This window comes from Martes martes (genome assembly GCF_963455335.1).
Source record: "Martes martes genome assembly, chromosome: 1".
Lineage (NCBI taxonomy): Eukaryota > Metazoa > Chordata > Mammalia > Carnivora > Mustelidae > Martes > Martes martes.
The window spans coordinates 79951730-79977444 of NC_137888.1; the positions used below are offsets into that span (position 1 = coordinate 79951730).

Sequence of the window (25715 nt, forward strand, 5' to 3'; positions counted from 1 at the left end):
GTAGCTAAGGGATTAATAAAAAAATACTTTTGGAAGTTATTTTTATTTATTATTTATTATTATTATTATTATTTTAAGTAATCCAGGATGGATCTTGAATTCATAACGCAAGGACCAAGAGATCAAGTGTCATAGGGGTCTACCCACTGAGCCAACCAGGATCCCTTCAAAATGTATTTTTGTTAAATAATTTCAACATTTCATTCACTTCAAATGGTGAAATATGCTAATATACCTTAATTTCTCTAATGCTACTAAGAGGATTAAAAACATTTTCAGTTTTTATAAACAATACTCATATTCCATTTTGGAGATATAACTTTTCATATTTGGGAAATGTGAAGAAAATTTCCAATGAATCTACCCTAGAAGTGGGCTAATGTTAATTTGAAATAATTTAACAATAGTGTGCTAACCATTCAGGTCTGGCTACAGTTGTTATATAAATGGTCAATGGAGTTTCCCTTTTTCTATCATTATAATACTCAGCTGTTAATTATGCACTTATTAAGTGCCTATTGTATAGAATCCTCAAGGTAAAGGGGAGAGAGACTATTCCTCCCTTGCTGAGAAGCATCTTCAAATGAGCTACTCTTAGCGTTATAACCTCAGTTCTGACAGGAAAAAAAAAATACAGAGATCTCTACACCAGAAACTAAGGACACCTGGGTGGCTCAGTGGGTTAAGCATCTGTCTTTGGCTCAGTTCATGATCCCAGGGTCTTGGGATTGAGCTCCACATTGGGCTCCCTGCTCAGCAGGCAGCCTGCTTCTCCCTCTCCTGTACCCCCTGCTTGTGCTCTCTCTCTCTGTCAAATAAATAAATAAAATCTAACAAAAAAACACCAAAAAAAGAATGAAAGAAACTATAGGCAGGTACGATTTTTCAAAAAAAAAAAAATAGTACTTGTAGAGGTAAATAAGAATATTAATATCTTTCTTTTTTTTTAAAGTAATTTCCATACCCAATGTGGGTCTTTTTTTTTTTTTTTTAAGATTTCATTTATTTATTTGACAGAGAGAGATCACAAGTAGGCAGAGAGGCAGGCAGAGAGAGAGAGAGGAGGAAGCAGGCTCCCTGCCAAGCAGAGAGCCTGATGTGGGACTCGATCCCAGGACCCTGAGATCATGATCTGAGCCGAAGGCAGAGGCTTAACCCACTGAGCCACCCAGGCGCCCCCCCAATGTGGGTCTTAAACTTACAACCCCAAGATCAAGAGTGGCATGCTCCACAGACTGAGCCAGCCAGGTTCCCCTGAAAATTAGCATCTTTTATTTAAAGATTTCATTTATTTATTTGACAGAGAGAGTGAGCATAAGCAGGGGGAGCAGCAGAGGGAGAGGGAGAAGCAGTATCCCTGCAGAGCAGGGGGCGCTTGATGTGGGACTCGATCTCAGGACCCTGGAATCATGACCGGAGCCAAAGGCAGTTGCTTAACCAACTGAGCCACCCAGGCACACCATAGTTTTTTTTTTTTTAAGATTTTATTTATTTATTTGTTAGAGAGAAAGTGCACAAAGCAGGGGCGGCAGCAGATAGGGCAGGCAGAGCAGGCAGAGGAGGCAGAGGGAGAAACAGGCTCCCCACTAAGAAAGGAGCCCAAGGCGAGACTCAATCCCAGGACCCTGGGATCATGACCTGATCTGAAGGCAGAAGCTCAACCAACTGAGCCACCCAGGCATCTCTGAAAATTGGTATCTTAATGTTATCTAAATTTATGTTATCTAAAATTATAAAATTATTGCTTAATGTTATCTAAAATACAACATACTGGGGTGCCTGGGTGGCTCAGTTGGTTGGGCACTGCCTTCGACGCGGGTCAAGATCCCAGAATCCAGGGATCGAGCCCCTCATTGGGCTCCCTCCTCTGCTTCTCCCTTTGCCCCTCACCTGACTCCTGCTCTCTGTCTCCCAAATAAATAGGTGGAATCTTTAAAAAAATAAAAATAAATAAATAAAAATAAAATCACAACATACTTACCTCAACAGCATCAGGTGTTCGACAATTCTGGTTTGATGCTCCCACACACTCTTTTACTGTGAGGGGATCTACTAGCCAAAGAGCTACTGTAGAAGGCCAGTTTCCTCCCAGATTGGACACAGTATTTAAAAGGGTCATATATGTTCCTCCAATAAGTGGATCACTAACCTTCGCATTGAAAGCCATTATGGAAACATACATGCTGTACAATGTAACCTACAAGGAAAATGTCAAACATCTTTAGCATAATTAGACTTTATAAAAAAGAATCTGAGTTAAGAACATCAAATTCAGGGGCGCCTGGGTGGCTCAGTGGGTTAAAGCCTCTGCCTTCGCTCGGGTCATGATCCCAGGGTTCTGGGATCAAGCCCCGCATCTGGCTCTCTGCTCAGCGGGGAGACTGCTTCCCCTTCTCTCTCTGCCTGCCTCTCTGCCTACGTGTGATCTCTGTCTGTCAAATAAATAAATAAAATCTTAAAAAAAAAAAAAAGAACATCAAATTCATAAATCTGAAAATTAATTTTTATGACCCTTATTAAACTTGAGTCAACAAAGATACATTGAGCCCCTACTATAGGCCAGATGAGATCATGGCAATAAAAAAATGAATAAGACACAGTCTTTCTGTGCCCTTGAAGAATTTATTCTAGGCTGGGAAAATAAGGAATAAATAATTATGATGAAATGCAGTTAAGTGTTGTAAGTAGAAGTACACACATTATACTACTGGGACCTGAACAATGACAGATTAATCCTACACTAAGTAGTCAAGGAAAGCTCAATAGAGAAAATGACAAACAGGGTGGCATCAAAGGACGCATGCAGCAATTAATAAAACCCCATATTTGTACTGTTCCTAAATATATCCTGTGTGTGTATATATAAGTATATATGTGAATGAATATATATGTATTTTTTTCCTTTACATATATAGAAGAATGATAAGATTTCAAAATTTATGAGACAAACTGAACAGAAAAATCTCCTTAAGAGGCAAAAAGTACTTAAGAGGCAAGAATTAACCCTCCATTTAGAAACAGAGAAACAAACTATGTTTCCAAAATAGCTTTCCTTTGAATACTGTTCCATAGGGTGTTCACAGAAAAAGGTATTCCACAGTCAAAAAAGAATGAGAAACACTAAATTACACAAAAAAAATCAACAGGTCCCTTTCACTGTAGGCCTCTGAAAGGCTTTAGGATATAAACTCCCTAAGGATAGGGATTTTGATATGATTTATTATTATATTTTACCACTTAGAATGGTTTCTGGCATAGAATAGGTTTCCAATTAATATTTGTTGATGATTAAGATGCTACATAAAGAGGGGTTATGTCAGGTATCATTTCTCAAATTTACTTGACCTTGTACAGTTTTTCCCAGAAAGCATCTGGCTGTCTGAGCATCACTGGCTACATTTTAGAAAATTTTCTAATAAAATCCAAAGCCAAACAAATGATTTTTGGACTACTACACTGTAGTTTTCCTTTACTTACACAGATAGTGAAACATTTATTAAGTTTAAGCACTCCTTTAAACATACATTTAGTTGGACAGATCCATTATGGAGTTCTCCCAAATGATATAACTATATGTAAAAAATTATTGAGATTACTTGGTAGCCACATTTTTAGGTTTCAGTTAAAAACAAGTGAGGAGTTTGTAATTATAATTTTCAAAGAGTTTAAACTAGGTTCCATAGAAAAGTGACTCTTAAAGACACATTTGTAATAACTGCACTCAAGTCCCAAAGTTTACTGCTGGGCGTCTATAGCTTACTTGAACCACCTGCCCCCAGAACACAACCCCATTCTGCACCAGTTTAGGTGAGGCTAGGGATTACAAACATAGCTAATAAAGAAAAAGAAAGCAGATTAACACACAACTTTCAAAATCACAAAAAGTAAGCCTAACTCTCAGTACAGAATCGAAACCAAAAACCTGGGATCTGTCACACAGTAGCCATCATTATTTCGCAAGACTTTCAGAAAGAAAAGGCATCTGGAGGGGCGCCTGGGTGGCTCAGTGGGTTAAAGCCTCTGCCTTCGGCGCAGGTCATGGTCCCATGGTCCCATGGTTCCAGGGTCCTGGGATGAGCCCTGCATCAGCAGGGAGCCTGCTTCCTCTTCTCTCTGCCTGCCTCTCTGCCTACTTGTGATCTCTCTCTCTGTCAAATAAATAAATAAAATTAAAAAAAAAAAAAAGAAAAAGAAAAGGCATCTGGAATAGAAGAAATAAAGAACCCAAGTCTAGGGATGGACTGAGGAATACTTAGGAAGGGTATAATTACTAGCTTTGGAATTAATTCTGTAATATAACAAATATTGGTTGAATGAACAAAATAAAATGAAGAAATTCTCCACAAATAGAGTTCAAAAAATCAAAAGCCACAGTTTAAGATTCACTGTCAAATAATCTCTTCAATGTTAGACGCCTGCTTAAGTCTTAAAAAATTTATTATCATTATTTGAAGGCCACTATAGAAAAATGTCTTCTTTATTTTCCAAAAACAGTTTAATTCTGGGAAAACCACAACAAGCTTACCTGATGTAACGCATAACTCAGCAGCACTATAATATAGTAATATATAGGGAATCCTCCTTGATGTTCTACTTTGGGAGTCCACCAAACCAGCAGAGCATATTCTAATCCAAGCAACAATCTATAGAAAAAAGAAGAAACATGGAGTTGACTTCCATTTTAGGTTAAAAAATAACAACAAAAACAGAAATCTGTATGCCTACTATGTGAAAGTAGCCTATTATTTAAAAACTGTTAGGAGGTTAGAAAGAGATAAAAGTGCATATAAATGATATTGAAGTTAAAGATGCTTTCCAAGTCTTTTTCCATATATACTTAACACAGTTATTAGTGATACCGATGAATGCTCATTAAACTTTTCTTATTTAGTAAGGTTTTACTTCATTTTTACCTGTAGGGCATGGCTTTGTAAAATATGTTTAGTGGCTGGGGTCCTGCAGTGTATTTGCTGATAATCAGAGGCAATATTATCTGCAAAGGAACCATTGGAACTGCCAATAAGGCTAAATGTTCTTTGGGTACTCCCTCTTCTACCAATTTCAGTCCTGTTACTGCATCTGCTGCTGAAAAACCAATCTGCAATATAAAAACAAAAAAATACTTTAATTTGTGATTTACAAAATATTTTCCCCAAGCATATGTAAGTTCTTCAAGAATCTCAATGTCATTATTGATTTACAGCAGTTACAAGTAACTATATTATTCTATCTGGTACAACAATCAAGTTACAGAAGACATACTCTATCCTATGGTCTATGGACAATATTCAGTGAAAACAACCGAAAATTCAGCACTTTAAGGAACTGCAGATGGTAACAATTACAACTAATTTCCATTTCAAAAAGTTCAATCTCTTACAATAAACAGTATTCAAATCCCAACTTACTGATTAATATGTTTTAAGTTTTAAAGAGTCTTTAATTGACTCCAAATAAAATCTGGTTAAAATGAAGCATGACTGCCACATATACACATTTTTAATGATTTCTGACTGATCATAATAAAATTTCTGAAAGTCATCTAACATTTCAAAAGTAATTTTGAGACAACATTCTACCTAAAGGGTTAAATAAAATGAAGGGGAAGAAAAGCTATAGTTTAATTTTTAAAAACAAACAAAAAAGAGGATGCTCAAAGCAGTGAGTAAAAGTTTGGGGTGAAACAAGGTATTTAGAGAGTCTCAAAGTATCTCTCCATAAATTAGTTTTTAATTACAGAAAGAAAAATAATAACTTTATAATGGGTTAACAAAGTAATCAAAGTTAACAACAGTTAATGGGATATAGGGACATGATAAGGCTTCTCATAGAATTCCCCAAAGTCACCACTATATTACTTGGGTGATATTCCTGACATATTTGCATTACCTGAACCTAAACACGAAGAAACATCAGACACACATAAGTGGAAGGCCACTCCACAGAAAAATTTAGAACATCCAGGTCATGAAGGACAAAAAAAGGCTGATACCCACTAAATCCAACGTGTGATTCTGGACTGGAGCCCTGACCAGGGAAGAGTAAAATTATAAAGGTTGTTACTCGGACAACTGGTGAAATCTGGGTATAGACTGTGATGAGATAACAGTATTGTATCAACTTAAATTCCTTAATTTTTGAGTAGGTTGTAGCTTGGAAAAGAAAACCCTTGTTCTTAGGAAATAAATACTCAAGGTATTTATGGATAAAGGAGCATAGTATGTACAGAATACTCTAATATTTCAGAAGAAATATGTAATAGAGCACAAATCTGCAGAATACTGAAAGTGGAACTAACTGTTAACAATTAGAGAATTTGAATAATGACATATGGGAATTCTTTCAACTATCTAAGCAAATTTTCAGTGAGTGTGAAGCTTTATTAAAAAACATTCTTTAAAGAAATGGTAATAAGTATGTACTTTAACTTCTTGGAATGGAGCCAAAGGGCAAATTTCACCATAGAAAAATTAAAGGCCAAAGATATTTTACTTAAATCCACAAAAGAGTTCATTACATTTCACCCATTCTCTTTGTAAAAATTAGGTATACAAACTGACTTCAACATTTACTTTATCTTAAAAGTGCTATAGTAGGAGATATCTATAGTACACATAATCTAACAAAACAACCAGGATATACAAAAATTCTACAAATTGAAAAAAAAAAAGAGGCAGCTCTGGATATTTAAATGTCCAATAACCATATGAAAAGGTGCTCAACAGCTTTAGTCATCAGGGAAATGCAAATTATAACCATAACGAAATGCCACTACACACCCACCAGAAAGGTTAAATTTGATAGGGCAATATATGTCTTTGCAAGGCTGTGAAGCAATTGGAACTCTCTTACATTGATGGAAGTAGGGAAAATGGAAACAACCACTCTGGAAAATTGTGTGGCAGTATCTAAAGCGTTCCTTATGACCCAGCAATTCCATTCTGAGGTATTTGCCCATCAGAAATGTGTATCCATGTTCACCAAAAGTAATGTATATGAATATTCATGGAAGTACTATTCATAATAGTTCAAAAGTAGAAAATTACTAAACACTTGTTGATAGAATGAATAAATTACAGCATATTAATACAGTGGAATATTATAAGCAATGAGATGAACAAACTGTTGCTATAAATAATAATATGGATAAATTATAAAAATATAATGTTTAGTGAAACATAAGAGCCAGACATAAAAATGTCTCCACTTATTATAAATCTCCATTTATTATAAAACTCAAAAGCAGAGAAAACTAATTTATGACATTAGAAGTCAGGAGAGATGTTACTTTTGGCGAAGTTTACTTTAGAACATAAGGGCGCCTGGGTGGCTCAGTTGGTTGAGCGACTGCCTTCAGCTCAGGTTATGATCCCAGACTTCCAGGATCGAGTCCCGCATCGGGCTCCCAGCTCCTTGGGGAGTCTACTTCTCCCTCTGACCTTCTCCTCTCTCATGCTCTCTCTCACTCATTCTCTCTCAAATAAATAAATAAAATCTTTAAAAATAAATAAAAAAAAGGGAACATAAGAGTCTATATTCTGTAACTGAAGCACCTCCTTATACATTATCAACAGTGTAACTGTAATCTTTTACAAAGCAGTTTAGCAATCATATTCACTGACCCACTTAAGAATCTACCAAAAGGAAATACACAAAAATATTCACTAGTGCATTTTTATAATTAAAAAACATAAGCAAATATACAAGAGAAAAATGAGTAAATTACAGCAAATCTATACACTGTAACAATTAAATCGCTATTAAAATATCTTTTCTTTTTTAAGTAGGCTCCATGCCCAGTGTGGGGCCCAATGTGGGACCTGAACTCATGATCCTAAGATGGAGACCTGAAGTGAAATCAAGAGTTGGTCACCTAGCTGACTGAGCCACCCAGGTGCCCCTAAAAAGTATGTTTCCAAAAATTATTTAATGATAAGGAATATGGGGTAATAAGACCAAAAAATGAGATAAAAATTATGTATGGTATGATCCAATTCTACTTTTATTTACATGCCTATCTGTATGTATATAAATATATAAAGAGTTCCAATTGCTTCACAGCCTTGCAGAGACATATATTGTCCTTTCAAATTTAACCTTTCTGGTGGGTGTGCAGTGGCATCTTGTTATGGTTATAATTTGCATTTCCCTGATGACTAAAGCGGTTGAGCATCTTTTCATACGGTTATTGGGCATTTAAATATCCAGAGCAGCCTCTTTTTTTTTTTTTCAATTTGTAGAATTTTTGTATATCCTGGGTGTTTTGTTAGATATGTGTACTACAGATATCTCCTATTAACATTAATGTCGATTATAACTTATTAATTATATTTATATATATAAAGTGTGTGTACACACACACACACACACACACTCACACACACATAACATGCACACACACACACAGGAGAAAAAGACGGCTGGAAGGAAATACACCAAAAGTGTTAGTAATGATTACCTCTAAATGATGTAATTAGAGAATATTACTACCTTCCTTGAACCATTTCATTCTGAAGTTGAATCTTGAGTTCCTTAAGTTTAACCTTCCCAATGTTTCCTTAAAATGTAACCCTCCTTATCATTAGGGGAAAAAATTCACTATTTCAAAAACAATGAGGCTCCAATTTTTACTTCAGGGTTGTCAAAAGGTAACTGTAAAGTGTTTATAAAGATAGATACATAATATGAAACTCCTATAATGGACTAAGGTTTTAGGAATATTAATTCCAATACCAGCAATACCTTACTATAATTAAATAAACTTACATTTCCTCTAGCATAATATCTTTAAAATGTTTTTGGACTATAGAATTAGGACTTTTTTAAAAAATTAGGACACCTTAAAATAGAAAACATAAAGAGTAAAATAAGAGCTACCAAAATCCCCATTTACTTACAGTGTATTTCCTTTCAACATTAAAAAAAATAAGTCAACTCATTTTTAAATAGACTCCTATATTTCCAATTATAATATCTCTGACATTAAATGTACATTCATTATAACAGTAGGGAGCTGTTTTTTTCAAGGCATTCATTTCCATACCAAGCATTAATATCTTTCATTAAATTTCACATTTATTAGAATTTCTCTAATTTACTTCTTTTCAAGATTCCAAGATGTTTAGATTACTTTGAAATCAGATCTGATATCATCACACCTTTTAAAACAAATTTAATAAACAGAAAGTACTGTTTTCTATTGTTATATTCTAATAGTAGTGGAAAGGAACTTATGAGAAGGCAATCGAAGTATTCCATGATATTGGTAATTATAACAGGGTGGTACATTTGCTTTATAATAAATCTCTTACCTTTGCAGTTAGAATCAGAAGGCAAAATGTCAGAACTGCTGGCATTTTTATAATTGCAAAAAGCAACTTGTAAGTATCAGTGATTCCCTGGGTTTCTTCTTTTCCTACTGATACTTCTTTGTTTTCTTTTTTCAGAAGGGCAACTAGAGTTGTTGTTATCAAAAATACAGTTCCCCAGAAAAAAAGGAAATCTGAAATTAAAAATGTTAACATCTATAACCAACTTTTGAAATGACATATCTGCTTGATACCAAATTTTATATATACAACTTTTCTTCCACTAAATCTGTTAGAAGATCAAATCATGTTCAAGGCAACATACTGAGCATACTAGATGAACAAGACAGTCCTGCCTCTGTTAAACATATACTACACAGACAGGGATACTTAACAAGGAAAAAGAAAAGGAATACAGACATTTGTGAGGTGAATGAAACAAGTCTGTTGTGTCATTTTCTTCAAGGAAAGTGCTAGGGATGACCAATGATTTTCATATTCCATCAGATCTATCAGTCATACTTCTTTTTTTAAAAAGTTTATGTAATGTCTACACTCTATCCATCTATTTAGTTATTTACTTATATGTGTAATCTCTACACCCAATGTAGGACTCAAACTCACAACCCTCAGCTCTTCATCAGTGATACTTCTTAAGCATATAAGCCATTTCAGTTATTAAATTAAAACTTAAACAGATACTCATTTATATTAGATTTTCCAACTCTTATTTTTAAAACTTTTAAATGTTTCTAATCTGTTTAGAATAGGCCTCAATAGGGGCACCTGGATGGCTCAGTCGTTAGAGGTGTCTGCCTTCTACTCTGGTCACGATCCCGGGATCCTGGAATTGAGCCCCTCATTGGGTTCCCTGCTCAGCGGGGAGCCTGCTTCTCCTTCTCCCTCTCACCCTGCTTATGTTCCCTCTCTCGCTGTGTCTCTGTCAACTAAATAAATAAAATTAAAAAAAAAAAAGAATAGGCTTCAATAGTGTGACACAGAAGGAATTTCCTTATACTTGTACAATGGGGACACATGAAGAGTACTGTTTGGGTTGTTTCAGTGAAAGAGAGCTTGGCCATTAGCCATTTTTTTGAACAAATCAAGCAGAGGGAGTGAATGTTAGAAATGTTCTGTGCAATAATTAAAAGTGATAGTAATATTAGAGGCATCATTTATTGAATGTATATCTCCTTTACTACAACAATCCAATAGATTAGATTAACTAAGCCCCAATTTACAGATAAAGAAATAGGCTTAGGTTACATTGCTGAAGCTACATTCTAAGTCAGTGGTAAAACTGTGATTTCAAACTTTTATACAACTACTTTCAAAACCTGTATCTCCTTAACCACCCTAAGAATTGCATCTTTGTTTGCCACTACAAAGCTTATTGGATAACCCTGTCTTAGTTTCTTCATCTGTAAAACAAGAGGACTTGCCTAGAAAATCCCAGATGCTTGCTAGTTCTAACATTCTAGAACTGTAGTCAGTTTTACATTTGTTTACTTTTCATTCTAATGCTCATATAGCATGACTAACTGTTCATGGAGCCTATTCACCTTTTTTCCAAAAACAAGGAGAGCGAGCACTCTATTCTCAGGGTTTTTCCTATTTAATGGTCTTGCTCTGTTGCTGTGCTAACTGCAAGCTAACTGCTGTGTTCACTACAAATTGAACCTCACTTATGATGGAAGCAAATGGAATTGTTTAGACCAATTACTTTAAACCACCTTACTATTTTTTTTTTTTTTTTTTAGATTTTATTTTTAAGCCATCTCTATACCCAACATGGGCTTGAACTTACAACCCCAAGATCAAGAGTTCCTTGCTCTACCAAATAAGCCAGCCAGATGCTCCTCACCTTACTGTTTAAATGCTTCCTTTTTTGTGTGTTATCTCATTGGATTTTCATAGCAAACATGTGAGACAGGTATTATTACTATGCAGTTAGACATAAGGAAAAGCAGCTCAGAATATTTAAATCTTTCCCAAAGGTGAAATAATTAGAGGCAGAATTTGAACCTAAATCTTCTAAATTTGGGTTTCATATTCTTTCCATTATTTTATACTGCCTATATAATGATTATTTTAAGTTAATGTTGAAGTAAGACTCTACTAGAATTGGCTAATTATTTAGTCTCCACAAGCCTAACCAAAACGAAGTCTCTGCTATTCAAATTATGCAAATTAAAGAAGCTCAAAGTCTTCAAATATATATGGGCTCTTCGCTCAGCAGGGACGGTGGTCTGCTTCTCCCTCTGACCTTCCCCCTCTCATGCTCACTCTCTCTCATTCTCTCTCTCTCAGATAAATAAATAACATCTTAAAAAAATATAGAAACTTGTGTTCTGGAGTGAATTCTCCACCATAAGAAATCCATAATTAATTTTATTTTTTTTATTTTTCATTTTTAAAAAAGATTTTATTTATTTATTTGACAGACAGAGATCACAAGTAGGCAGGGAGGCAGGCAGAGAGAGAGGAGGAAGCAGGCTTTCCGCAGAGCAGGGAGCCCGATGCGGGGCTCAATCTCAGGACCCTGGGATCATGACCTGAGCCGAAGGTAGAGGCTTAACCCACTGAGCCACCCAGGCATCCCTATTTTTATTTTTTAAATTAATTTTAGTTATGAAAAGAAAAATATGAAACATTCTTCAACACAAAGGTATCCATTTCAAAAAATGCAGCCATATATACAAGTCTTATGCTTAAGGTTCATCAAAATAACATAATTTCTAGTTTATGTTAATTAGTGTTTTACAATCTGGTTCAAAAGGAATGAACAACAATTTAAGATTATTCTTTTAAGTGAGGCTACTTTTGGTTATTTTTGCATTCTTAATTCTGTGAATGTGACAAATAATGGCTTGTTTACAGTATTTCATCTACAACACTATTCTCATTCAGGAAATTTTTATTCATCATTTGGTTTAAATTAGCAATTTAAGAAATCCTGAGGGGGACCTGGGTGGCTCAGCAGTTAAGAGTCTAACTCCTGATTGCAGTTCAGGTCTTAATTTCAGGGTCTTGAGTTTAAGCCCTGTGTTGGGTTCCACGCTGGGCATAGAGTCTACTTTTTAAAAAAAGAAAGAAAGAAATGCTTAAAAAAAAAAAAAAAAAAAGAACTATGCTACTTCCACTGTCACTAGAAATTTCAATTAATGGTCTCCATTTAAATGTGAAATTAATTAAAATTTTTTAATTTTAATTTTAAGTTATATACTACTTCAAGAGTTCCAGTTCACTAAGCAAAACATTTTTAAGTTTGCTTAGTATATTCTCCCAACTTTCATGAACAAAATCTTCACCTAGAATCTAAACTTCAATACCAGGAGAAAAACATAAGAACAAGCTAAACAGGTTTCAATGCTGTTTGCAGGTAAGATTATTTCTAATTTCTTTGTGCTCTTTGGATAAAGTAACAGTACACGTAAAAAGAAGGCGTTGACAATGCATCACTTCAGAGCTCTCATTCAAAGGCTTTCCCAACAGCCCACACAGAGAGAAGAATGAAGCTAATAGCTCAGAAAAAGAGACTTAACTACTGCCAGAAAATATATTAATAGGTTTTCTGAACACAATTACCATAAACAGTAATAATCATTAGACTGCTTGTTATTATTAACACTGCGTTGATGCTAGAGAATATCCATAGGCTGATATACCAACCATTGTAAAGATATTGTTACCAAAAACGATCTAAGTATTTCACTACTAACATTTTAGTTAATTTTGATTTACGTGTTTCATCTGTAAAAGCAATATGGTGTGTGTGTGTGTGTGTGTGTGTGTGTGTGTGTATTAAGATGTCAAAGCTGATGTGCAAGTTTCATATACATGACTTCTAAAAGTCATAAAAGTCAAAGACCATAAGTCAAACTAAATATTCCTAAGTGGCTACTAGATCTTATCTAGTACTTCCATGAATGCAAAATTTAAAAGCATGTGCCAATTCACCAGTAACCAAGAAGAATATAATAGCTAGCACCTGAGTGCCTATTATGTCAAAGTGAAACATAGGACAGTGCACTAAATCTCACTCTCCAAGTATTATTATTTCACTTTATACACCATGAAACAGTATTACAGTTCACAAAGTGCCAGAGGTGGGTCTAAACTCAGACCTGATCCTAAAGCAATAATGTTTTCCAATGTACTACCCAGATGCTCAGACAACACCTATCTACAGCAAGCAGGCTCTCTTTTCTATCAACCAGATATGCCTGAGAAGATACCCATTTTAGCTCCAACCACAAAGTCTGGAACACAGATACTTCAGCATACTTGTACTCCCCTTCCCCACTTCCATCTCCCCATATAGTAGTATGACTAAGGGTACGCGAACCCATAGGATAAATAAACATGGTGCATCTTCTTAAAGAGTTCACTTTACTCAATAGTTTAGAGGGAAGCCTTGTTAATGAAAAAAAATATACATAGAGGGAAGGCAAAATTTCCAAGAATTTTTAAAGATAAAACATCAGACTAGAAAAAGCTTTCGTGACTTTTAAGGCTTTGGACTAGGTCCCCAGACCCTTTAACTAGGTATAGGTTCACTCTCTGTCACCACCAGAAGAGACAGATTAGGAAGCATTGTCTGATATCCTTGACTCAAATCAAATTCTCTCTCCCTGGACCTCTCACACTACGGAAATTAACTTTAGTCCTTCAGAAGTTAGTGAAAGGAAAGCAAACTTTCAGTTTGTTCTAAATGTTAGGCCTTCCTTTCACCTTCTTGCTTTTGGCACAGCAATCTATTTCACAAGTTAGAGCATGAAGGGACTTTAGACACCCATCATCCAGTCTGACACTCACTTTCACAGTGGAGGAAACTGAAAGAGAAACAGTGTGATTAGCCCTGGGTCACTGGCTGAGTCTTAAAAGAAATAGACTTTTCTGTGCCACAAATCTCTCTCTGAAGCATTTACTCAAAATATCCATGCTGTTGTACAGCCCTCACAGAAAATGCTATTTGACTATATAATATATATAGTCATATCTGATTTGGGGATTAGGATGTTAAAAGATAGCATATAATGCAAAAATCAAGTAAAAATAAAGTGAGTTTTGAAACCTTCCTAATCTCTTATTTTTCCCAACCCTTTAGGAAGATAAAGCTATGTTTGAGATCGCATACCTTTTTTTTTTTTCCCCCTAAGATTTTATGTATTTATCTGACAGAGAGAAAGACAGCAAGAGAGGGAATACAAGCAGGGGGAGCGGGAGAGGGAGAAGCAGGCTTCCCACTGAGCCCGGAGCCCAATGCGGGCTTGATCCCAGGACCCTAGAATCATGACCTGAGCTGAAGGCAGACACTTAACGACTGAGTCACCCAGGCATCCTGAGATCACATACCTTTTCATTAACTCCAACAATGTTAGGTTTTCCTCTGGAGTAGAAGAGATTGTTTCTTCAATCAAGGACTGGATTAAGCAGCTATCTTACTATTAAGGACCATCTTGTCTGAAAATTTGGGCTCAAACTCTGCCCAAGATGCAAGGCTGAGAAATCAATAGATTTAGTGTTCCCATCTTATGCTGACACTGCGCCTCCATCACCGGATAAAAGTAAATCACTCTTTAATTTTTTAAAATATGTTCTGGTCAGGCACAAAATCCTAAAATGGATTTTAATTAAAATATTAAACATATATATCTCTACTCTGATGCTATGATAGGTTCTTGCATTCAGCTTTTATCCTGACACCCCTAAATCATTTTTTGTGAGCTGAATTTAGACTTTTATAAAACAGCAAACGTTCCAAACCAGCCCACGAAGATGAAGAGTACATCACAAGAGTTAACATGAAAAATGATGGTAACATCAAATGCTGACAAGGATGCAGAGAAAATGGATCATTTATATATTTCTTTTTTTTTAAATTTTATTTATTTATTTGACAGACATCACAAGTAGGCAGAGAGGCAGGCAGAGAGAGAGGAGGAAGCAGGCTCCCTGCTGAGCAGAGAGCCCGATGCAGGGCTCGATCCCAGGATCCTGAGATCATGACCTGAGATGAAGGCAGAGGCTTTAACCCACTGAGCCACCCAGGTGCCCCTCATTTATATATTTCTGATAGGAAGATAAAATGGTATATCCATTCCATTTTGGAGAAAAGGTTGGCAGTTCCTTTTAAAACAAAATGGACTTACCAGAAACCAGCCTTTCTCAGAGAAATGAAGATTTATTTTCACATTGAATAGCCAAAAACTGGAAACTACTTAGATTCCCTCCAATGGAAGGGTGGTGAAATAAACCATGGTATGTCTAAGAAGTGGAATACTTCTCAGCAATAAAAAGCAACAAATCATTGATAGATGCAACAACCTGGATGAACCTCAAAGAAATTATGCTAACTGAAAAGAGCTAATCTCCAAAGGATACATACTGCATGATTTCATTCCTGTAACATTTCTGAAAAAACATAATTATAGGGGCGCCTGGGTGGCTCAGTGGGTTAAAGCCGCTGCCTTCAGCTCGGGTCATGATCCCAGCCTCCTGGGATCGAGCCCCGTATGGGGGCTCTCTGCTCAGCAGGGAGCCTGCTTCCTCCCTTCTCTCTCTGCCTGCCTCTCTGCCTACTTGTGATCTGTCTGTCAAATAAATAAATAAATAAATAAAATTAAAAAAAAAAAAAAACATAATTATAAAGATGGCAAACAAATCAGTAGCTCCCAGTGGTTAGGGATGGAGGAAGTGGGTATAGCTATAAACAGGCAACAAAAAAAGTAGTCTTGTGGTGAAGATACAGTTGAGTATCATCATCATTGTGATAATGGTGATTATACAAGGCTACACATGTGATGGAATTACATAGAGCTACTCACCTGAACACACACATACAAATATAAATGAGTACATGTAATAATTTGGTGAAATCTAAATAACTGTATGAATGGTACCCACGTCAGTTTCTTGGTTTTGAGATTGTACTATACTTATGTAAGAGGTTAACAGTGGAGGAGCTTGGGGAAGGGTGCATGGGATTTTACTCAACATTTCTCTGCCCTACTGTGAATCTGTAATTATTTTAAAATAAAAAGTTAAAAAAAAATAATGGGAAAATTAAGAATGCAAAGTTTTTTTTTTTTGTTTTTTTTTTTAAGAACACAAAAATTCTAGGGGCGCCTGGGTGGCTCAGTGGGTTAAGCTTCTGCCTTCGGCTCAGGTCATGATCCCAGGGTCCTGGGATTGAGCCCCACATCGGGATCTCTGCTCGGCAGGGAGCCTGCTTCCTCCTCTCTCTCTCTGCCTGCCTCTCTGCCTACTTGCGATCTCGGTCTGTCAAATAAATAAACAAAAATCTTAAAGAAAAAAAAAAAAGAACACAAAAATTCTAAAACTGTGTGAGGAGTAAGAAATGTAGGTCTCAAATATAAATAATATAAAGCAACCAAAAAAAAAATAGAAATCTTTAGGTATTTTTGAAATCACCTATTCTGTAGCTTTAATTGATCACCACTGGACTTTGGCCAGCAAGGACTATGATTAAAAGAGAGGAGAAAGAATGATTAAAAAAAAAAATTCTTAGATAACACCACACCAAGGAATAGAAATGGTGGACGAGAATAACATTTTGCTTTTTGTATGTGTACCCCATCCATAAAAAAGTTACAGCATGCACAGTCACATATAAATTATACACTTGTGACCACCTATACTAATACAGTACATACAATATAAAATATAAACCCAAATTTAAAAATATGAAGTAATTTTTTAAAAGAATGAAATTAAGGAGCACATATGGGGCACATGGCTCATTCAGTCAGTAGAGCCTATGACTCTTCATCTCAGGGTTGTGAGAAATTACTACACTGGGTGTAGAAATTACTTAAAAACAGATTCTATAAAAAATATACAAAGAACATGTATGAAATGCCAGATTTATCTAAGATTGTGTCTTTAAAAAATAGGTGAAATCAGTTTTATATTCTTTATTTCTAATTTTCTAGGAACAGAACATCTCCTTTTATAAGGTAAATCTATTTTGCTTTCTCAAATTAGTTTTCAGGAAGACTATAAATGAAAAGTAGGAGACTGCCTGTAATTAGAGAGGTTCTATGATTCTATCATTCATAAATGTATAATAAAGGCCAATTTAATTGGCCTCTACATAAATTTTAATAAAAGCAGAAGTGAAATTCAGAGTAAAATATATGCCAAATAAAACCAAATAATTTTTTGGTTTAGAGTATATCTTATAAATTGACTTTTCCCAAACAAAAGCAATCCCACAGTTCTTTACTGGACAAAGAAAGCACATAGTATCATTTCTCCTTTGCCTTGTTTTAAAAACAAAAAAGACTTTAAGACCTTCTTTTTTGGGGTGTGGGCTCCAGTTTTTAATATCTAATCCTTCCTGAATCTACTAGGCCTAGTATTCCTCTACTTTTCTCACTTTACTACTAGGGTCCCAATATTTGAAAATAAGTTCTAGACAAATGTGTGTCTAGAGATGTAAGATCCACCAGATTTATGAACTTGTCCCAGTCAAAGCAAAATGATAGCTAAATTCAAGGATTTTATATCACATACTTTTTTTATGATATTTACCCAGAGATTGGCTTTTAAGACAATGGATTAGTTTTTTTAAAAAAATTTTTATAAAGACTCCTAAAATTATTATACAGTAAAATTAATTTTTTTTGGTTTGTAGTTCTATGAATTTTAACACATATATAAATTTCAAATCACCACCCCATAATCAAGATACAGAACAGTTCCATCACTTCCCAAAACTCCCTCATACTATCATCCACTTAAACTCACCTTCTCCTCATCCAATCTCTAGCAACTGCCCATCTGTTATCTACCTCTATAATTTTATCTTCTGAGAATGCAGGAGAATATTTTAAGTCTAAATGTACATGCTAAAGAATGTATTACAGCCTATTTAAAAATATCTGGTCTATCTAGAAATGGGTTAGCCCTGGCCACATTCTAAACAGCATTTCTGGTCATGCAAAAAATATATTGAGTCCTGCTTCAGAAAGCATGACAAAGAAATTTGTCACTAAGTAAGAATTAATTGGTCCTGCTCTCTTCTGAGTTCTAAGAATACCTTACAAATACTGTATTAAGTATATTCATTGCCAGTTTAATTAGCTTTTCTTTCAACATCAGTTTTTTTCAAAATAGTTCCCTTCTTCCTGATTAACTCTTATATGTTCATGCCTACCTATATGACAAACAAATTCTTAAGGTCTAATACATTTAGCTCTCTTCTCCAGCATCAGACTAACCTGCCCTCAACCCAAATACCCCGCTCCTTACCCAAATCACTTCTATTCATTATTGTTATCACTGCCTCTAGAGGAGTAGGCCTCAATTACCAGTTCACAGATTAGATCTAAAGACATATTTCATGAGTCTAATAATGTTTTTAAAATTACAAAATCAACAAAAAAGGGAAGCTCCAGCTTCTCTTGAATACTGATAAGATTTGGCAATCCTAGGATCCTACTGCCACAAGACACCAATTTATTGAAAACTGAAGCTCCCCACCCTTAGATGGGCATGAGCTTTTCAAGTCATCACTGCCCCCTCCAAACCCTACAGTCCTCTACCAAATCACGTGATTCCTTTACATTGTTCATCTACCTACTCCAGGATTTTGGTTTGCCAAGTCCCATTATAAATTCCTTGGGAGCAGAAAATTCTCAAATTTTAACACCTATCACATGGCTAGAACCAAACAGGCACTAAGTGAATAAATGCCACTGGTCACTTAAAAAACAAAACAAAACAAAAAAATTCTTGTCATTTCTAGGCCATCAGGTATTCCAGAAGTGGGCTGATGTTTTTAGACATCAGCAGTTAAGAGTGCTACTTTTCTCTGGTAGAAAAGCCCAATCAGCACAAATTATATTTAGGTTTCAAGGTTTTCCCTAGTTTTCTACCAACCGTTAGAAAGATACTAGTAGGTCTTTTGTAAAATAAAGTGTGGATACTCTTTGCTTTATGCCATTTTAGCTTACAAGTTTTCTAAGAATGCTCTACATTCAGATAGTGAATTGAGATGGCTGGGGCGCTTGGGTGGCTGATTTGGCATCCGACTCTTGATTTAGCTTGTGTCACGATCTTGGGGTCATGGGATCAAGCCCCATGACAAGCTTCAGCCTCAGTGGGGAGTCTGCTTGAGATTCTCTCTCCCTCTCCCCCTCCCCTCAGCTTGTGTGTGCACACTCAAGATCTCTCTCTAAATTAATAAAATCTTTGAAAAAGAAAAGAATGAATTGAGACAGTAACTAGACTTACTGTGGTGACCACTTTGTATTATATACAAAAACTGAATTATGTTGTACACCTGAAACTAATTCTATTAAATACCAATGTTACCTCAATTAAAAAAAAAAAAATCAGCTCCCAAAAATACAAATGAGACTCTAAATTATTAAAAAAAAAAGAAGGAATATATTATCTTTCCAAGTCATAAAACTATGTTCTAATATCTGTGTTCTTCTGGGTTACTTGCATCACCTCTTGCAGCTCAAAAGGTTGTCTTTTTTTTTTTTTTTTAAGATTTTATTTATTTGACACACAGACATCACAAGTAGGCATAGAGGCAGGCAGAGAGAGAGGGGGAAACAGGCTCCCTGCTGAGCAGAGAGCCCAATGCGGGGCTTGATCCCAGGACCCTGAGATCATGACCTTAGCGGAAGGCAGAGGCTTAACCCACTGAGCCACCCAGGCACCCCAAAAGGTTGTCTCTTTTTGCTCATAAGATCCCTGAAAACCAAAAGGGGCAGGATAGAAAAAGCTCCCTTCTGAGTTCAGGACTGCCTTGGATCCCTGACGTACCAAAAAGCCAATCTCAGCATAATCAAGGTTTTGTTTCTAAGGGATTTTTCTCATCTTGTCCTTCATGTTCGAAATTTATTATTTAGATTACTGCTTTCTAAATGGCAAAACTGTCTTTTCTCAATACATTCCATTTCTATTTATCTGTAACTCAAAACAAACTGTTAATCAGAGAATATATTTTATAGTTCTAAAATATGCCATAATTCATATTTATAATGCATAATTAGGCTTATAATTTTCTGATTTTCTAAACATCTGCCTCGGTGTTTGGGCTCTTCTTTTACTACCTAAGCAATTTTATTTCCTTCACGATTCTTTCTGTGCTCTTAAAATTCCTAAAAACTGCTGTCCTTTCCTTCCTTCCTTTCCTTTCCTTTCCTCTCTTTTCTCTTCTTCCTTTCTTTTTTGTTATACTGCTACTAAGTTCCAGAAAGATCAAAGCTATAAATATAATATGTACAATTATAAAGAAGAGAATGAAAACTCTTCAACTCTTAACTTACTAAAATGTCTGAACTAAAAACAGCAGTCTACTACACATAGAAAAAATTAAATAGTAAGCTATTTTTACAATTTCCTGGAAACAAAGTTCAAATTTCACAGAACAAACAGCTATTCAAAAGGACAAATCAGTGTAAATAAAAATCCAACATGGCACAATTTTGATCTTCCCACTGGGGAACAGTTGTGACTAAGAAAGGATATAATTAACATGGCTACTGAATGCATAATGGCATTCTGTGGAATGATGTTTTATCAATCATTCTTGTACTTAGAGAAAGCTCTAATTTACCTAGTCAGTAATTTAGTTTCCATAGCCTCTTAAATCTTGACATCTGCTCTGAAGCTTTCCCATGTTAAATAATACATCATTTCATTAGTCCTTCCTGGTACATCAATAGTCACAGTACAAAATGAAAAGTTGCATAAAAAGCAATAAGATGCTAATACAATGCATTCACAAAATATTTCTAGGCAGAGAATTGTCCATAGAGCAGGAGTGGGGCCCCAGGACACTTCGAGACCAATCTGTTTAAGTGCAAAGCAGTATCTCTCAACCATTTTTGGCCCCAAACCAATTAAGGAAATTATAATCATCATTTCTTCAGTAGCAGTAGCTCAACAGCAGTTTGAGGATGTAGATAAGGGGGTCGCTTACAGGGCATTTCAAGAGATGAGTAGTGCAGGTGTGAACCCTCCATCCTCCACACCACTGAAATATTATTATATAACCCTTATACTTCCCTCACCACACAGCTACCCCTGACATTTACCCTGTCTGGAATCTCCAAGCTAGTACTGGGAAGATGAGAGAAAGCTGAACTGCTTAAATTTCAAGAGAATCACTTAAATACATCATTATCAGAATAAAGAATTCTACCATGTTCCTGATATTGATTATTCCTGATATTGCTAATTTTTACTTTTGTTTCCTAATTATTAGGAAGGCTTAAAAAAAAAAAACAAACTCAGAAAACCTTCCAAGGACATATATTTTACTTATTCAGAAAAAGGAGAAATTTTGCAGAACTTACACAAAATTGCTTACTGGATAAACTTCAAACTTCTTCTCATAGCAATTCAAGAAAATCTTACTAACTGGGTCACAACTTTTCTTTCATCACTGTTTCCCAAACCTGGTCCGCACAATTACCGCTTCAGGCACTCTGAACACAGTAGGTATTGTCCTGTACCTCTTTGTACTTTGCAGCTTCAGTGCACTTTCACCTGGCATTGTGCATTCTAGAATTCCCCTTATTTAGTTCACGGAATTTTATAATTCAACAAGGTCAAATGTTATCTGCAGTGTGAGGCCTGACTCTCACAAGCTAGCAACCCTGAGCTCCCCCCAAATGTTCATTTCTCCTATTCCTTGAGGGTTGGACTCTGCTTTATTCATAGTAGGCCCTTAGAACTCTGTCACTTTGTGTACTCATTAATGCTGAATAAATTAACCCTATTCTATTCACCAGAAGGCTAGAAGAGGACTCTTGGTATACCAGTAGAGGCAGAAGTGAACCAGAATTAGAAATATCAATCCAATAAAAGGAAAATGTAAACCACAGGAGTTGGGCTGGATACATGTCTTCACATTAGCCAGACTTCTAAAAAATGTGCATCTATGTATAAAGCAAGTGTCAACAGCTTCCTAGACTGGCAGTTTTGTTTGTCATCACACAACAATGTTATTGGATGAGCTGTCTCTCCCTGCTCATTGCAGGGTACTCATCAATTATGACTGCTTTCCTGTACTCATTCTGGCTGAAGCTCATTTCAGCAGAAAACTTAAGCTTGGATAATCTCCCACAAAATAATTCCCAGCAAATTAAATTACGAGATTGCCTTCAACGTCACACACTCTGTCAATAGGATTCATAAACGTAAAATAAACCTACCCGCATAATAGCTTAAATACACTACCTGAGAGAGTAACGATTCCCCTGGGTTGAGGCTGAAATCGCAAATATTTGTTACAAAAATCGGCAGATTCAAGGGCCAAAAACAAAACATTGCCCAAAAAATATCCCGCTGTCTGGCCCACTGAATTGCAAGTAGAAGCATAACCCACGTTTTCCCGGGATAACATAGTTAACGCCCAGCCATCCACAGCGATGTCCTGAGTGGCGGCCAGGAATTCAAACAAAAAGAATGTCACAGTGAGAGCAATCACATCGGGCGTTCTGCCATCAGTGTTCCCGAGCAAACGGTCCACTTGAGTGGATAAATAGATCATGAACAGTCCCAGTATATACTGTGTAGGCACAAGCCAAGATTTGCGACGACCGAAGTTCCTAAAGTAAACTGCATCAACCAGCGGGGCCCAGAGCAATTTGAGGCTAAAGGGCCAAAAGACGAAACTGAAGAAAGCTTGATCTGTATAGCTAACGTTTTTGCTCTGCAAAATGAGTGGGATGCTTCCCGCCAGGCCCAGTGGAATGCCCTGAAGCACGTAAAGAAAAAGCAACAGCAAAATGCTGCTTAATTCGGCCCGGCAGCTCCGTGGGGGTTTTGAGAAGTCCCCCGTGCCGGTATCCCGCAGAAAAGCTTCTTTGTCCCCTTCCCCGCCCACCAATTCCTGATGACTGTCATCCCAGCCGCCTGGCGGCAGAGGACCGCTCTTCATATCCAGAGAGTGGCTGAAATTCCCTGGTCGTCGTTGCCGACTGTTGTCCTTGTGGGAGATGGTGGGTGACATATCAGAGACGATGCAGAGCCCCGTCTGTGGGGTGCCGGGGCTGAGCGTCTTGGAGCGCCTAGTCCCAGGTCCAAGGCTATCGCTCTGGACCAGGGTCTCGATGGTTCAGGGAGAAGGTGGACAGGGCGAGGGGTGATAAGAGCACTTCTTACAGTGGCCCGGGGAGCTGAAGCCGGGAGTCAGTTCCCCGGCTGGAGGCCCAGGCGATGCCCAGGTAGATGCCCCTTGGAGCGGCGTCAAGGAGCCTGAAGGAGCCCCCCGGGCAGCCGCGCCGGGCTCGGGGCTGGAGAAGAGGGCCGTGGTGCTACGATGGAAACGGGCCCTTGGCTGCGGCGAGACCGAACGGCCAGTCTCCCGACCCACCTCCAGTTCTCGCCGCCACCACTGCAGCAGACAGCACTTTCTCCACAGGACTCCAGAGAGACCAGATAACTTCCTGCCTCGCGCCTCAGGAAGTGGTCCTAGACTCAAATGAGTCCTGTCCCCGCCTCCAGAGCGAGCCAATCAGGGCATGCTCCCGAGGCCGCCTTTGGAAACAACGCTTACTAGGAACCCGCAACTCCGGTGACCGGGACCTCATGGGAGGATTAACGCGGAAGCACCGTACGGCCTGGGCGGGGCGCCGCGCGAGCTTTGGCTCTATGAGCGCATGCGGCCGTCTGGAAAGCGTGGGCCTCGGTGATTGGCCCCTGCGGCCACGTGAGGGCTGGTTGAGGCAGGCCTGCGCCGGTTGCCAAGTGATCCCACGGTGCAGCTTCTGCCGGCGCTTGTCGCTACCTTGTGGAAGGGCGCTGCGCAACCTCGGGGCCAGGAATTGTGTGATGCCACTGTTTTCGTGGGCCAGACAGAAACGGGGAGGAGGAGGGTTGAAGTTTACGCAGAGGTTTTATCAGCAGGCAAGGGTGTCCCAAAAGGGTAGGGAGAGACCTGACTAAATGGAGAATTGCGTGCCTCACAGTGCCTGTATATTTATGGAATGATTGAAACTGCTTAGAGGGGCTAGGCTTCTCTGTAGTCCGGTTTTTGTTGTTGTTTTTTCTCCAGCGTGGTGAAAGAAATGTGGAACTGGGGTCTGGATAACTAACACGTTAGATTGGGTAGGTTGGAATCCTAAGATTCCTAACATCCCTCTTACTGTTGAGCCACCTAAAAGGTCTTGTAAGAGCCAAATATTAAAATTTTGTTTCATGTTAACTGGATATATATGCAGTATTGAAATGATAAGAGAAAATAACGTTAGGGAACCAATAGCATTAATTGTAATGTATAGGAAATACCTGTAAATTTTTATATATAACGTTTATTTATATTGCATACTGTTTTCCATTGGATAACGAATACTAAAAATAACCTGTGCTTAAAAGTTAAACATACCAGGGGCGCCGGGGTGGCTCAGTGGGTTAAGCCTCTGCCTTCAACTCGGGTCATGATCCCAGGATCCTGGGATCCAGTCCCGCATTGAGCCCCACATCGGGCTCCTTGCTCAGCGGGGAACCTGCTTCCTCCTTGCTCTCTGCCTGCCTCTCCGCCTACTTGTGATCTCTGCCTGTCAAATAAACAAATAAAACCTTAAAAAAAAAAAAAGTTAAACATACCAAACCTCACATCATTTAAAAGATAAGACATGTTACTGCTGGCTTTCCCCAAATAGTCACAAGTTGCAATAACTTACCCATCTCAAAATTAGTAAGAAGGAAAAGAAGGAAAAGGTTGGCTTCCTGAAGATGGACATTAAAATTTGAATGCAAAAAGTTACGCATTTATGGGGCACCCGGGTAGGTCAGTGGTTAAGCATCCAACTCTTGATCTCCTCTGTGGTCACCATATCAGGGTGAGGAGGTCAAGCCCCCTTTGGAGATCCACACTCAGTGCTCAAGATTCTCTCTCTCCGTCTCCCTCTACTCCCCTACTGGTGCACACACTGTCTCTCTCAAGTAAGTAAAATAAAAAAAAATTTTAAAAAGTTACACCTTAGTTAAATGTAGTATAGATTTTGGACAGGAAACCAAATTAATACAAATACTACATTTCTGAAAACTAATTTTATGCAATGCTTCAGGAAATGCTTTGCAACTCTTTAAGGACTGGTCTTGAACCTGTGTTCATTCTTTCTTCATTTTGAGCAAGAGAGAGAGAGAGAGACACCAAGTGGTGAGGCGGGGCAGAGGAAGAGAGAGGATTTTAAGCTGGCTCCAGGCCCAGTAGGGCTTGATCGCATGAGCCTGAGAGATCATGACCTGAGCTGAAATCAAGAATTTGGTGCTTAACTGGTTGAGCAACCCTGGAGCAAGGTTGAGCAAGGACTTGAACCTTCATTCTTTTTTTTTTTTTTAAATATTTTATTTATTTATTTGTCAGAGAGAGAGAGAGAGCGAGCACAGAGTGGCAGAGGGAGAAGCAGG

The 25715-nt window shown here is 37.4% G+C and overlaps 1 protein-coding gene across 5 annotated transcripts in view; it reads right to left on the minus strand.

Moving 5' to 3' along the window:
* SLC33A1 (solute carrier family 33 member 1) overlaps positions 1-23757 on the minus strand; it is a 38823-nt gene extending 15066 nt beyond the window's left edge. For 3 of the 5 annotated variants that reach the window (XM_080807006.1, XM_080807005.1, XM_080807004.1), the window contains exons 1-5: positions 22539-23757; positions 9312-9502; positions 4914-5098; positions 4526-4643; positions 1982-2197 (exon numbers count right to left, since the gene is read on the minus strand). In XM_080807006.1, the coding sequence (XP_080663132.1) occupies positions 1982-2197; positions 4526-4643; positions 4914-5098; positions 9312-9502; positions 22539-23313 (1485 nt within the window). In that variant the 5' untranslated portion in view covers positions 23314-23757. The remainder of the gene's footprint in view (positions 1-1981; positions 2198-4525; positions 4644-4913; positions 5099-9311; positions 9503-22538) is intronic. The other 2 variants (XM_080807008.1, XM_080807007.1) reach the window with 2 other exon arrangements.
* Between the last annotated feature and the right edge of the window lie 1958 nt (positions 23758-25715).